This window comes from Hyla sarda, chromosome 5 (genome assembly GCF_029499605.1).
Source record: "Hyla sarda isolate aHylSar1 chromosome 5, aHylSar1.hap1, whole genome shotgun sequence".
NCBI classification, from domain to species: Eukaryota; Metazoa; Chordata; class Amphibia; order Anura; family Hylidae; genus Hyla; species Hyla sarda.
The window spans coordinates 271,121,295-271,136,448 of NC_079193.1; the positions used below are offsets into that span (position 1 = coordinate 271,121,295).

General features: G+C 40.9%; 1 protein-coding gene across 2 annotated transcripts in view; it reads right to left on the reverse strand.

The window, feature by feature from the left end:
• LAMA3 (laminin subunit alpha 3) overlaps positions 1-15,154 on the reverse strand; it is a 241,209-nt gene that overhangs the window by 34,074 nt on the left and 191,981 nt on the right. For both annotated transcript variants that reach the window (XM_056521739.1, XM_056521738.1), the window contains exons 49-61: positions 14,430-14,591; positions 14,061-14,257; positions 12,933-13,049; positions 11,461-11,615; positions 10,161-10,302; positions 9,608-9,707; positions 7,477-7,593; positions 7,210-7,389; positions 6,120-6,259; positions 4,323-4,505; positions 2,198-2,349; positions 1,247-1,406; positions 742-875 (exon numbers count right to left, since the gene is read on the reverse strand). In XM_056521739.1, coding sequence (XP_056377714.1) covers positions 742-875; positions 1,247-1,406; positions 2,198-2,349; positions 4,323-4,505; positions 6,120-6,259; positions 7,210-7,389; positions 7,477-7,593; positions 9,608-9,707; positions 10,161-10,302; positions 11,461-11,615; positions 12,933-13,049; positions 14,061-14,257; positions 14,430-14,591 — 1,939 coding nt within the window. The remainder of the gene's footprint in view (positions 1-741; positions 876-1,246; positions 1,407-2,197; positions 2,350-4,322; positions 4,506-6,119; positions 6,260-7,209; positions 7,390-7,476; positions 7,594-9,607; positions 9,708-10,160; positions 10,303-11,460; positions 11,616-12,932; positions 13,050-14,060; positions 14,258-14,429; positions 14,592-15,154) is intronic.

A 15,154-nucleotide genomic window follows, 5' to 3' on the forward strand; every position in this document is an offset into this window, starting at 1 on the left:
CTGTACGTATATGATGCGCAGGATTTGAAGCTGCAGATTTGATGCTGTGTTCAGCCATTTGGTTTACATTGAAATCTGCAGCATAAAATCTGCAGCTTCAAATTTTGTGCATGAAATATGCGCAGGATACTGTACGTGTGAATACACCCTAAGGGTCTACTCACATATACAGTATTCTGCACATATTGCATGCACAGGACTTGAATCAGCAGGTTTTAATGTAAACTAAATGACTGAAAACTTATTTAAATACTGTAAATCAAAAATACACAGGATACTCTATGTGTACATAGACCCTTAAGCTTAACAATGATGAGCTGATCACTACTAGGACCACAAAGATCAGCTGTCAATTATGAGGAAGCCCAGTAGCAAGTGTCCACCTGAGCACCATCACAGGAGAGATATAGCATTAAAGGGGTTATCCAGGAATCAAAAAACAGACCTATTTTCTTTCAAAGACCGCTCCCTGTCTGTCTGAATGAAGAAAAGTTGTAATACCACCCCAAAGGAGCTGAGCTGCAGAACCACACCCAACCTGGAGACAGACAGGGAGTGGTCTTTGAAAGAAATTATCTCTGTTTTTCGATTCCTGGATAACCCCTTTAAACATTTCCATTCGGATCCATGGGCTATCTGTGTAATGCATGGGTGTGCTGGGTCCACTATAGGACCCCCTTTTATCAACTCAGAATTCCCTAATGGTGTTTTAAAGCCCAACCCTTTACTATAATATAATACCTTTTGCAAGGCTCAACTCTGACTGTATCAATGTTGAACGTCCTTCGGAAATTGTACAAGCTGATTGCATTCTGGTTCATGTCATCCAGCTCAATGCATCCCTGGTATTTTGGATAGTTCAACCTGGGAGGAGGCTTTAAGATGTAATAAAGAAAAAAGAACAGGATTAGGACATTTCAAAGAGAACAATTTATCTGTATTTATACATTTTAGACTGGATTGTGCATATATAGTCTTATTCAGTTTTATTCCAGAACTGTTAGATACTATATATTGTTCTCCAAACTGTGGACCTCCAGATGTTTTAAAACTACGACTCCCAGCATGCCCATATGCACTGCTTTCTATGAATTGCATGCTTTTACAAAACTAATATGTCAATGACATAATAACATTCAATTATTATTCACAGATTTTTTTTTCCTTAATCTTTAAAATATAAAAAATACGATTTTCCAGGAACATAACAGAAGAGCAAGGAATACAGATTAATGTATAAACTTACAGTGAAGTCATCTGGGTATCCTCCCACATAGAACACAACATCCTCAGCATTCAGATTGAGCAGCGTGTTTCCCAGCGTGTTGGTTGTATAGGTTTTGGTTGGGTCTGGATTACTGGATGTATATGATTTTGTGTAATTCAGAGTAACATATTGGTAGATCCTGAAATAAGACATGGATGAATGCATGTTAATAATGAATTCTTATTTTTACTAGTAACTCAGGTCAGACATTACAGCAGTGTTTCCCAACCAGGACGCCTCCAGCTGTTGCAAAACTACAACTCCCAGCATGCCCGGACAGCCTTCGGCTGTCTGGGCATGCTGAGAGTTGTAGTTTTGAAACAGCTGGAGGCGCCCTGGTTGGAGAACACTGCATTAGAGGGAAGCATTGTGAAGGTCATAAAGTATATGTAAAGTAAATGACATGTTTTTGCTAGACTACATACAGCCCGCAGGTTGCCGGTTGGACATTCGTGCCCTTAAAGGGGTTATGCAGGAAAAAAATATTTTTATATATCAACTGGCTCCAGAAAGTTAAACAGATTTGTAAATCACTTAAAAAATATTAATTCTTTCAGTACTTATGAGCTGCTGAAGTTGAGTTGTTCTTTTCTGTCTAAGTGCTCTCTGATGACACCTGTCTCGGGAACTGTCCAGAGTAGAAGCAAATGCCCAGAGCAAACCTCTTCTACTCTGTGCAGTTCCCGAGACAAGCAGAGATGTTAGCAGAGAGCAATGTTGCCAGACAGAAAGAACAACTCAACTTCAGCAGCTGATAATTATTGGAAGGATTAAGATTTTTTTAAATAGAAGTAATTTACAAATCTGTTTAACTTTCTGGAGTTAGTTGATATAAATAAAAAAAAGGTTTTTCCTGAAATACCCCTTTAAGCAGAGACATCTGTCCACCTTACAGACAGCTTCAGTGAAATTCTCCAACTACACTCTTACCTTTCTAAAGTAACTCTGTCCAATATTGCCTCATCTGCCTTATTAGATGAAATATATTGATCCACACTGACTTCAGCCACGTTGCCTCCAAGATTATAGATACACATGAGTTGGCCATCTTCAACACCTATTCCTATGTAATCCTTGGATGTCTGGAAAGAGAGAACACTGGTGATATTCCCATACAACATACTAAAGTAGCAGAAAGAAAATGCCTTCTCTTTTATGCCTTATCTTTCCAGCAATACATTATTTTATGCAGGGACGTGCACACAGACTCAAAAGGGGGCTTGAGCCCCTGTCCTTTTAACACACCTCCCCTATAATGCCATCACTGATTGGGACCTCCGTGGGGTCCCATTAAGCTGACATGACTGCCAGAGGTCCCTTATCTCAGAAATGTTGTTGTGTTAACAAATGTAAGGTTTTAACAAACATTTTTTAATGAGTTATGAGTATGCTCTTTTTTTTTTTTTTACTTGAGCCCCTGCCCCCCAAAATGTCTGTGCACATCCATGATTTTACTTTTACTCTGTTTGTATAGACCAGGCATAGGCAGCCTTCGGCACTGCAGATGTTTGGACTACATCTCCCATAAGGCTAGGATTCCACTTGGTTTTTTTTCCTGCATTTTTTTTTCCACAGAAAAAACATTATAAAAGACGCCAGAAAAAACGCCAGTGCAATTTCCTGCATCTGACTTTTTGCATTTGAGTTGAAATTGCATTTTTGGGCCCTTGTATTTGTATGTATTTAAGGATTTTTTTTTTCTATAATGAACTTTTAATTAATTTTTAATTAAGTGTGTATGTGTGTTTCACTTTTTTTTCTCTCCCTCTTTTTTTTTTTGTTTTGTTTTTTTTTACACATTTTTTTGGTAGTTCTACTACTCCCAGCATGGAACAGGCTGTTCCATGATGGGAGTAGTAGTACCTGTACTAATAGACCTATCGCCCAGGGAGTCAGTCCTGACACCTGATGCGATCATCCATAATATAGCAGAGATGCGGAGCGGCTCTATACAGCGCTACCATCTCTGCTCTGTACTCCGGCCAGTGATGTGAATAGAACATCACTCATTCATATTTTCCGCCCAGAGTGGGGATTGGCCGGATGGTGGCAGCCAATCACAGCTCTCAGCGGGAAATATGAATAGGTGTATATATGGCAGTGCAGGGGACCATAGAAGAGTGGCCAGCCGGATCTATAAATTATACAGAGGGATCGCAACGGACCTGGGGCGATCTGTCAATTAGTACAGGAACACTACTCCCATCATGGAACAGTGTGTTCCTTGCTGGGAGTAGTAGTACCACCTAAAAAACTAAGAGAAAAAAGTGAAAAACACACACACAAACACACACTACATTTTTATTATTGTCGGCTATATTTCTAGTGTCCTGACCACCCACATAAATTGATCCCTGTTTAAAAATTACTAAAAATGTTGTTATAAAAAAGATAAATTTCGTTAAATACAATTTTTTCCATCACTACTGTATCTTCTAAAAAAAAAAAAAAAATGTAATGGTACCCTACAAAATTTGATTAAAAAAGGTATCTCCATCACTTTTTTGGACCGCTAAAGTCCAAAAGAGAATAAAAACCGCCTGAAAAAACGACAAAGTTAAAACCCACATGGCGTTTTTTTTGGCGTTTTTTCACTCCCATAGACTTCTATGAGAGAAAAACGCCACGATTTCAGGGAAAAAAACGCCATAGGCTAAACCTGCTGCGAGGTGTCCTGGTTGGGAAACACTGCTGTAATGTCCGCCAAGGAGCTGAAAAACGCCCAAAAAGAGTGAATAAACGCCAAAAGGATTACAAAAACGCCAAACTGAAAAATGCCAAGTGGAAAAAGAATTTTGTGATTTCTTATTGATTTACAGCTAACATCTGGCCACAGTGTTTTTTGGCCCAAAGACGCCATGCGGCAGAATTGGCGTTTTTTCCCCCCAAAAACAAGTGGAATTCAGCCTAATGCCTTGGCAGCATTTTGGCTGTAAGAGGATCATAAGACTGCCTATACCTGGTATAGAGAATATAGTCTACTATGTAATAAATGGTCTAAAGTGAATAGTTTGTCTTTTTGAACAGAGCTTTATAAGCCGTTTTTTTTCCTTACATCTTTACTGCCCAGATACATCACAAACATATTTGCAGACAGCTGGCGTTTTTTGCGGTCTCCCCGGCTTTGTGGTCTTTGAAGGAAGAATGAAAGTGAAGTGTAGGCTTTTAAGTCGTCGAGATTGCTTGGCGGTCGAACTTCCACTCCTGAATTGCCATCGAACCTCATTGGTACAACCACCTAAAAAGACATAGTGAAACAAATTAAAATAGAATGGGAGATAATATTTCAGGACAGATTAATGAGATACACAAGGCACAGATACTTTAGTATCGTTCTAAAATATCATACAACGCTCGATATTGGAGACAGATGTTCTGTATATTCTATTCTATATGCTGAACCGCCCAACTCAATGTGTATGGTGGTCTTCCAACTGTGCCCCCAAGAGCAGATGTATGTGAAATAAGGAATAAGCATGTTGGATTTCAACTGCCCATCCTTTTGTTCTTGGGCAAATAAGCTGCCTCCAGTGGTGTCTGGCCGTGACTTACAGCCATGCATGTATGTGATATATAAGAAAATCGGGAGAGATACAATTTGGCTAAACAAGTGATCTCAAAATATTTACAGTTGTAGAAATGAAATGTGAGGATACGATGAAGCGCTGGTTTTGCTGGGCACTATAGTGCTTATTGAAAGTGCCTCAAACTGTTTTCCCTTACCCTTTTCTACGTGAACTTTGTTGCTCTTCCCATAACCTCCTTCCCCTTGTATTGTGTAGCTGCAAATGGCTTCTTCAGTTTTATGTTTTGACCATCACAACCTATGAGTTTGGGCCAATCTAGGCTGATCCCTCTCCCTGTATTAAACCTGCCTCCCAGGCAGTTTAGCCCTGTGAGCATTTTTGCTGACCCATTTTGCTGTATTCCTGCATTTACCTTGTGGCAGGTATGTCTGAAGAACTTCTTGATTCCATCAGGGCTCGCATGAACCGAGACGGAGAAGGACGGTTGAGCCGCCAGCATGTGGTGCTTGGAACTGCCAACACTGTCCTCCGATCTCCCAGTGTTGTCCGGTGAGGGTGCTGAGCTACAAGTTTCTCCCCTCACTCCATTTGTTGCCTCTGCTGTTGTAGTGATGGGAGGGCCAGCTGGTTGCTCTTCTGTTGCGGACTCTACCTTCATGCAGCCTATTGACCTCATCCCCTTACATAAGCCCCATTGCCTCCTCTGCTTAACCCTAAAAGTGAAAGTGCCTCAAACTGTTGTGCCTTATCCGTTTCTCCGTGAATTTTGTTGCTCTTCCCATGACCTTCTGCCCCTTGTTCTTGTCTTGTGTAGCTGCAAATGGCTTCTTCAGTTTTATGTTTTGACCATTCACAACCTATGAGTTTGGGCCAATCTAGGCTGATCCCTCTCCCTGTATTAAACCTACCTCCCAGGCAGTTTAGCTCTGTGAGCATTTTTGCTGACCCATTTTGCTGTATTCCTGCATTTACCTTGTGGCAGGTATGTCTGAAGAACTTCTTGATTCCATCAGGGCTCGCATGAACCGAGACGGAGAAGGACGGTTGAGCAGCCAGCATGTGGTGCTTGGAACTGCCAACACTGTCCTCCGGTCTCCTTGTGTTGTCCGGTGAGGGTGCTAAGCTACGATTTTCTCCCCTCACTCCATTTGTTGTCTCTGCTGTTGTAGTGATGGGATGGCCAGCTGGTTGCTCTTCTGCTGTGGAGTCTACCTCCCTGCAGCCTATTGACCTCTGCCCCTTACATCAGCCCCACTACCTCCTCTGCTTAACCCTATGCCAGACGTTTCGCAACACTGGTTTATATAGCACAGATCAGAACGCACCTTATTTGCTGCATCTCGTGCCTGCTGAATGAGCTCTCTTATCCGACTCACACTCTCAGAAATATTTCCTAAGGGCACAAGACTATTGATGCGATTCATAGCCTCAAAGACATCGGGCAGACTTCCACTTAGCTTCAAAACTGGGGTTTAAAGTAAAAATAAAAAGAAGAAAAATTTTGTTAAAGAAGTTCTCCATAAAGAATGCATAAAAGAGAACGGCACTGCTACCTCTCCGTGGCATAGACGAGCCCCACCAACAGATCCCCTTTCTGAGTTCAACAAATAGTGATCAGTTCTTCATCGTAGTAATTCTCCCGATTTGATAGAAGAAAGTATCGAATGGCACTCACCATCTCAGATAAATCATGTAGCTTTATTCGGACAGACTGGATACGGATACAACAATGTGGCCGACGGGCCGGTTTCGCGCTTCAAGTGCGAAACCGGCCCGTCAGCCACATTGTTGTATCCGTATCCAGTCTGTCCGAATAAAGCTACATGATTTATCTGAGATGGTGAGTGCCATTCGATACTTTCTTCTATCAAATTGGGAGAATTCCATAGAGAACCCTGTGTATACAACAGCCAACTTCATTATTAGTAATCATAATCGTAAACCCTACAACCACTTGGAGCTGTTTTTTATCTAAAGATGTCATATACATTCTACAGTCTGTAGGTAGCTGCACAATCATCTGTGCCATCTCATACACAAGTAGTTATGGTGCCCACCAGTGTTATAAAGGTGTATGAATGAACTGGAGATCCTAAGGGATAAACCAGCCCAAGTTTCAGCAAATAGATGCTATATACACACAATTCTTCAGGATAACTGCACAACATCTTCAACATGGACAGCAAAAAATTAATAAATACAAAAAAAAATTATTAAAAAGTTATGTAAAATTATATCTGAAAAAATACAGAATATTGACAATGAGATCCAAAGAAAATGATAAAGCATGAAGCCTAACAGATGGTGATTCTTCTATTACATATTACATTATTCAATGCTAACCAATTGCTCACCAATCTGGATCAATAAACCAATATGCTAACACGTTTTCTCTCCCTTTTACAAATGTCTCACCAGAGTTGCTCGCTTCCTTCAGAGCTTCATTGAAATTAGCATTTTGCGCCGTTCCAACTGTACCCTTAAGGTTTTCCACATCTTCTTTGATGGGTTGTAATTCCGCTTGGACATTGTTGGTAATTGTATTGGCAGTGGCAACTAAGCCCTTAGCATTATTGATCATGTTCTCTATGTCATCTGCAAAGAGACAAATGTTGGGTAATTGGTGAGAGGAGCTCAACATGAAAGGAAAATATATGACAGTATAGAAAACCAGCTATTCACCTCCTTTAATGCCATTGATACTGTTCTTAACAGCCGAAAGGTCGCCTGACAGCCTATTTTTTTTATCTGTGGCCTCTGTCAATCTGTCCTTTATGTCTTCAAGCTGGGGGTTCACATCTGATTATAAAAGATGTAAATAAAGTAAGAAAGATAAATAAAATAAAAAAAAGAATACATATATATTTGCAATTCATTCTGCACATCCAAAATATACATCTCAGTAAAGCTATCGGCTGATATCGTCCTATGTAATAGGCCCAGAAATCAGCTGACGAATGAGCAAACGCTGACTCATCAGATAATCTGATCTTTTACGCAGGTTTATGAATTCTCAATTGTCGGCTGAACATCTTGCTGCGTAATGGGAATAGGGGAAATAAAGGGGTGCACACATGATCCAGCGATTACTCATGTGGCCCTGCCTGAACAATAGTGGGGCTATCTAATAGACTTTTCATATGAGCAGTAATCTGCTCATGAAATACAACCCTTACTTTTAATCCTGCAAATTCTCCATTGTTTTACTTTTTAAAGTGTGCCGTGTTGGCTGTTTTTACATTGTGTCCCAGGTATATGTCATGGGACTCCCCAGTATATACCTCAAACGTATACATGTATACCTAAGGTCTCGTCATACCCAATGGGGTTTATTTACTAACGTGATCCCGACTCTTTGTCGGGTTTTGCGCCCAAATTGTGTCGCACGTCCATTGCGACACAATTTGCGACCGAAAAAAAAAAAAACAAAACCCTCCATTTTCCAAGAAAAACCCGAAAAGGGGGTGTGGTCGCAGGATTAAGTGGGCGTGGCCCTGGCAAAAGGGGCGTGGTCCCGACGGTTTTGAAAAATCCCAACATATTTACTAAGGTTTCCACAGAAAAAGTGGTGCATTTGAGCTGAGAAAAACCCGACAGATCAGAACAGTTGTAAAAAAAGCAAAATGTAGGGAAACCTTAATAAATACCTTGGGAAAATACCAGTGAAAAATCAAAACCCACAGAGAAACCTACACTCCACTCTTAGTAAATAAACCCCTATGTGTCACATTAAAAACAATGGGGGATATTTATCAAAACCTGTCTAGAGAAAAGGTTGCCGAATTCCTCTCCTCTGGACAGGTTTTGATAAATCTCCCCCAATGTATACTGTGCAGTATATGCTTTCATACTACGAAATAGTAGAGAGAAGTTTGTTATATTCCATACAACACACTCTGACATATCCCACCTAAAGAGACCAAGGTGACACTCTTTTGGCCTCCGTTAAAAGGGTTTAAAAAAACAGAGCTTCTTTCTTACAAAAAGAGTGCCACCTCTGTCCATAGGTTGTGTGTGGTATTGCAGTTCAGTTCCATTAAAGTGAATGGAGACAAGTTGTAATAATACACACAACCTGAGGAGAGGGGTGGCACTGTTTTTGGAGGCAATGAGCTCTGATTTTCGATTCCTTGACATCCCCTTTAAAGGAAAACTGTCATCAGTGTCACCCGCACTAACATGTTGATGGTGATGATAATGTCACTTACCTACCCCTGATCCGTAGTCCAGTTCATTTGATATCTTCTTTAATCCGGCGGTCGGTTTAGCGCATTGCAGGAACACGCTGACGTCACCGCTGTTGCTTCTCTGTTAGGCCCCACTGCGAGCAGGCCTGGGAAAGCAGCAGCGGTGATGTCAGTGTGCTCCTGAAGAACTGCCTGTGCACCAAGTCTGCCACCGGATTAAAGAAGATAACGGGCAAACAGGGCCATGGATCGGGGGTAGGTAAGTATCGTTATCATCTGACTGTACCAACAGGTTAGTGTGGGTGACACTGATGACAGTTTCCCTTTAAATTATGGAGGTCTATGGATACATTTGCTGTATATGCTCGGAGATTTCTTGGCATATATATGGTAAACGTGCACTGCAAGCACAGTGTGAAATCAGCCTAAGGCTATGTTCACACACCATTTCTTGAGCCTTATTTACTGCCATTTTTCTGTTTACATACAGTTTTTTTGCAGTTTCTTTAGCTTTTGGTCCATTTTCTGCACATTTGATCCAAAACCGGTATGTGAACATAGGCTTATTGAAACTTTTTAAATAAATTTGTGATTGTTACTCACGTATAATGCTTGTTCGGCCTTACCTGCTAGTGATTTCTGTGTTTTCTTGGCCTCATCCAGTAGTGCTTCAGAGTCTGTCAGAGATTTTTTGGCTTTTCCTGGCAGGTCCTCACTTTGTACTTTCTAAGATATATTCACAAATAAGAAGGTTGTAAATTGCTGAAAAAATATCCATTTACATAGATAAGCATCCAGCTGTTGCAAAACTACAATGCCCAGCATGCCCGGACAGCCAAAGGCTGTCCGGGCATGCTGGGCATTGTAGTTTTGCAACAGCTGGAGGAACACTGATTGGGAAACACTGAGTTAGAGTCTCTGCAAGTAGAAGCTGCTATTACATAGCTCAGACCTATAGTTCTTCTGCCACCTTGTGGTATAAACCAGAACTGCAAAGTATTGGTTTTAATTATCAGTTACAATACCAGAAAATACACCCAAAATAATACCCTAATAGTTTTTTCCACTTAAGGATGATATTTTATATGCTATGAGTGAAAATGGATTTGTAATAAAAGAACCAAGAGTCCAGGATGCTGGATTACATGCTGTCAGAATTATTTGTGTTATTACACTTACTGTCAGAGCAGAGTCGGCTGCGGTCTTTGCTTTCTTTGAAGCATCTTCTGCAGCTTTTATGGCATTGATAATATCCTGATAAGCATTGGCAGCATCAACAGCACAGCGCACCAGCTCCTGATCGCTGGTGTTCTTCTTAATTCTGTGAAATACAGAACATTTAAATTGAGCTGATTTGCATGTTGTACTTATAGGATATTGTTTTGCAAAAAAAAATTAAAAATCCTGTACAAATTCCCTTTAAAGGGGTTATCCATGAAAAAACTTTTTTTTTTCATATCAACTGGCTCCAGAAAGCTAAACAGAATTGTAAATTACTTCTATTAAAATCGTAATCCTTCCAGTACTTACCAGCTGCTGAAGTTGAGTTGTTCTTTTCTGTCTGACAACAGTGCTCTGTCTGTCTCAGGAACTGTCCAGAGTAGCAGCAAATCCCAATAGCAAACCTCTCCTGCTCTGGACAGTTCCTGAGACAGACAGAGGTGTCAGCAGAGAGCACTGTTGTTAGACAGAAAAGAACAACTCAACTTCAGCAGCTGATAAGTACTTGAAGGATTAAAGGGGTATTCCAGGAAAAAACTTTGTTATACATATATCAACTTGCTCCAGAAAGTTAAACAGATTTGTAAATGACTTCTATTAAAAAATCTTAATCCTTTCAGTACTTATGAGCTTCTGAAGTTAAGGTTGTTCTTTTCTGTCTAAATCCTCTCTGATGACACCTGTCTCGGGAAACGCCCAGTTTAGAAGAGGTTTGCTATGGGGATTTGCTTCTAAACTGGGCATTTCCTGAGACAGGTGTCATCAGAGAGGATTTAGACAGAAAAGAACAACCTTAACTTCAGAAACTCATAAGTACTGAAAGGATTAAGATTTTTTAATAGAAGTAATTTACAAATCTGTTTAACTTTCTGGAGCCAGTTGATATATATAAAAAAAAGTTTTTGCCTGGATAACCCCTTTAAGATTTTTTAATAGCTGTAATATACAAATCTGTTTAACTTTCTGGTGCCAAAAAAAATGTTTTTTCATTGAATACCCCTTTAAGGCTAAATCAATTTCAAAAAGCCATCTTTCCATTAGCCAAAGCTACTAACAAAGAGTGGTCCATGCTCTAGTGGACTCAGCCTTGTTACATATTTATTTGAGTGGGCGCCATGAGACACTACAAATATGCAGCTAACAGCATGGAAGAAGCCATATCTACTACTGTACTAGCCAATTCTATTAAAAGCAAATGTGTTGATACTAATGGAAGAAGATGCGTGCAGGTTGGCGAATGCAAAATTCTACTACTTACTCCAAAAGCTGGTTGGCCAGATCCTGCAGGGACTGTGCATGCTTTTCTGCCAGTATCACCAATGGCTCCTTACTGGCTGCTTTGGAGAGATTGTTAACTTTCCCAGTTAGTTCCTGCTTAGCGCCATCCATCTGTGCAGCCAGCTTCTCATATTCCTATTATTTAATGCATAATATATAAAAATCCTTATCAATTTGAGATTATTTCAATAACATATCATGTGCTCCAAACCTGATAAAAGTAAAACATCTTGCCGCATGAATATTAATTCCTTTATGTACCGTATGTAGTTATTGGTAGAAATGCTCCCGAATAGAGAGCAAGGCAGCTGTGGGGAATTAATTGTTTTTAGGCCTTGTTCACACGGACATTCTGCTTGGAAATTTCATTAGTTGTTTTCAATGGGATTCTGCTGCACTGTGCACACGGTAGAATTTATGCCGCAGATGTCTCCGCTACGGAAATTACGATTCCAGCCTTTGCAGGCAGAATTGACATGTCCGCTCAGAAATGCATTGCTGTCTAAGGAGAAAGTGCATTTCCGAGTGGTCCTAGCACTGTCATATTCCACCTGTGCCTGCTGTCTGCGAAATGTCAGCCTGGAAATGTTCTATGCGGACATTCCGCCATGTCAACGAGGCCTAAGGGTAAGGTTACATAAAGTGGCCACTGCTCAATTGTGTGGCCAAAAATGATGAAGGCATGTAGTTTAACTGCAAATTGGTACAGTTCATTCCCGGCAATGTGAATCCTGCCAAAGCTGCAGTTTTTCCTGCAAAAATACACAGACCTTTAAAAACACTACAGTATAGCTGTAAAATGATAGGTCAGCATTGTTTTTGCCTGCAATATGGCCACTTTTAGGCCTAAAAGCCACCCTACCTGTTTTATGACAGACGGCATGGTTTTGCAGACTTATGTGTTCTTCTTCAGGTTGGTACAATTCTATTCCTAGTCTTCCTAAATTTGTGCACTACCACTTAAAAACTTTTGACATGTCATAGGGACATATGAAAAGTTTTGATCAGTACTGAGACCCCCACCAGTCAGAAGAACGAGTGGGGATAAAAGACCTATAATGGAGCAGTGAGACAAAGATCAATGAGAGCTGGGGTGTAAAGCACGCTACCACATGCTTATCCCGTCTGTGCTCTTGATCGGTAAGAGTCTCAGCACTGAGAACCCAATTGATCAAAACTTTTAACATATCTCTACAACATATTACATTTTATTTCAAGTGACAGGGACTTTTTAATATTAGTGAAATATCCACTGTTCCTATTTGAGTAACCTTGCCACACATGATGCTTAGGGTATGCTCATACAAAAGAAATGCCAGTAGCTGATCTATTCATCTATCAATAAGGTTTTTTTGCAATACAATCTTGTGTGAGGTCTGGGTGACCATCTATGTGGGTGTTGTGAACAGTATAGACGTGCATTAAGCCCTCGGCATGAATTCTGGGATGTACCTCTTTACTCCTCTGCAGTAAATTCACCAGAGTGCCAGTCTGCCCCAGACTCGTCTCCGCTGCCTTCAGATGCTTTGCTGCCTCTTTTTGTTGTCTTTTCAACTCTTCAACTCTTTTCTAGAATTAATGCACAAATAATTCTTAACTGTATCCACAAAACTCTTTATTGTACTGTACAGAGCATTAAACTATAGACGAGAAAAAGTAAAAGAATGAAAGTTACCTGACCCCCCCCCCCCCATTTCTTGTAGAAAACCCAAGTGCACCAGATTAGCCTCCATTATTTGGAGCTGTTCACTAGTTCTACTTAAATCAGAGGAGAAAAACATATTTCCAGTATATTCAATTGGGAAACTTCTTCTCTGTACCTATTTAGCCATTTTTTTTACCAAAGCAACAAGGAAACCTCACTATTTTATTGTGACAAGACAGATCGTAATAATATGTAATATATAGAGAATGGAGTGGTCCGCCACTAACAAGATTAGGGTAAGTGGAAACAGCTAACGGAGAGCTACAGCGTGACAATCCAGACAACGGATGGCAACAGTGGAGTAACATCTGAAAGAGCAGGTAACCATGTAAAAACAGAGGACAAGACAGCACTCACCATCCAACCTGGCTTTATTCAAGCGTTGAAGATGACATAAGGTATGTGCTCAGGTGGAGGCGGGGAGCAAAGCCGGGACAGACTGTTTCACGCTATCACAGCGCTTCTTCAAGCCGGTATGCTTACCGGCTTGAAGAAGTGCTGTGATAGCGTGAAACAGTCTGTCCCGGCTTTGCTCCCCGCCTCCACCTGAGCACATACCTTATGTCATCTTCAACGCTTGAATAAAGCCGAGTTGGATGGTGAGTGCTGTCTTGTCCTCTGTTTTTACACAGATCGTAATAATGTCTGCTAATACTTAGAAAATGTTTCCTCTATTAACTGGTATTTCCCATTGAAGTTATTCATTTATATATAAGTTATTCATATTAATTTTGTCTAAGAACAGATGTGTTACCTGAATGGGTTGCCCAATTTGTTTTCTTTCTTACTGAAAACTAAAGTCAACCTCGTAATAAAAGAAATACAAGTGTACATATTGTAGAGTCATATCAGGAGAGCGGCCCCCAGATCATTACCTTGATGTCTTCAAGGGTCATTGCATTTTGTTTATTCAAGTCATTTGCTTGCTTAGTCTGTCCAGATGCTTCACCCAGTGCATCTCGGAGATCATTTAATTTTGCTTCATAATCTTTTATTGACTTAGTGATCTCTCGTATAAGGTCCTTATGTTGATCCAGGTGCTTCTGGAATTGGTTCCTCACTCGGTTGAGCACTAGTAATACATTAAATACGTTGAGATTATGTCTACCTTTACTACTATTCTTATTAGCTAAATGATAAATGCTAGGAGACATAAACACAAGATCTTATCACATGCAAGGAATGCATTGTCTATACCCAGTATGTGAACGTATAAGACAGACATGAAGCTTATCAGAACTTACAGGATTTGGCTTCCTCTTTCTCCAATTCTGCTTCTTTTTTCTGTGCATTAAAGCTGCGTTTCCGCATCTCATTTAACATGCGCTGAGCTTCAGCCATGTTCTTAGATACTTCTTGTGGGGGTGATACACCACCTTGTGCATTACCAACATTCTTAATAAGAACTGGAAAATGACAATAAATAATCATAAACTAAAATACCATATCTGAATACATTAAATGGGAACAGAGCAAATAAAGATGTCGACATAAATTTCTCTTAAAAGATACTGTAAGCCAGTGGTTCTTAACCTGGGTTTGATCGAACCCCAGGGGTTCGGTGAGTCAGTCCCGGGGGTTCGGCGGGGGAGATCGCAACAGGACGGGCAAACCAAGCAATTGCTTGGGGCCCTGAGCTGGCCCGGGGCCCCGAGCAGAGCCGGTGTTTGTCCGTCCTGTAGCGACGGGGCAATATCCCCCCATCACCATTAACTCCCTGCGGCCCTGCGTTAAGTTTAAAAAGGCAGGGCCGCCGGGACATAGCGCACGAAACGAAGGCGCCGAGGACCGGAGGATAGAGAAGGAGGAAGATGCGCTGGCCAGCTTGGTAAGTGACCAGCAGCACGTCATCTTCGGTGCTCCGACCACCGGTCCCGAGACCTACTGCTATAGCCGGAGCGGTGGTCGGAGCACTGAAGTGGGCAATACACAGGCATACAGCCTCCAGCCATACACTGTATATGGCTGG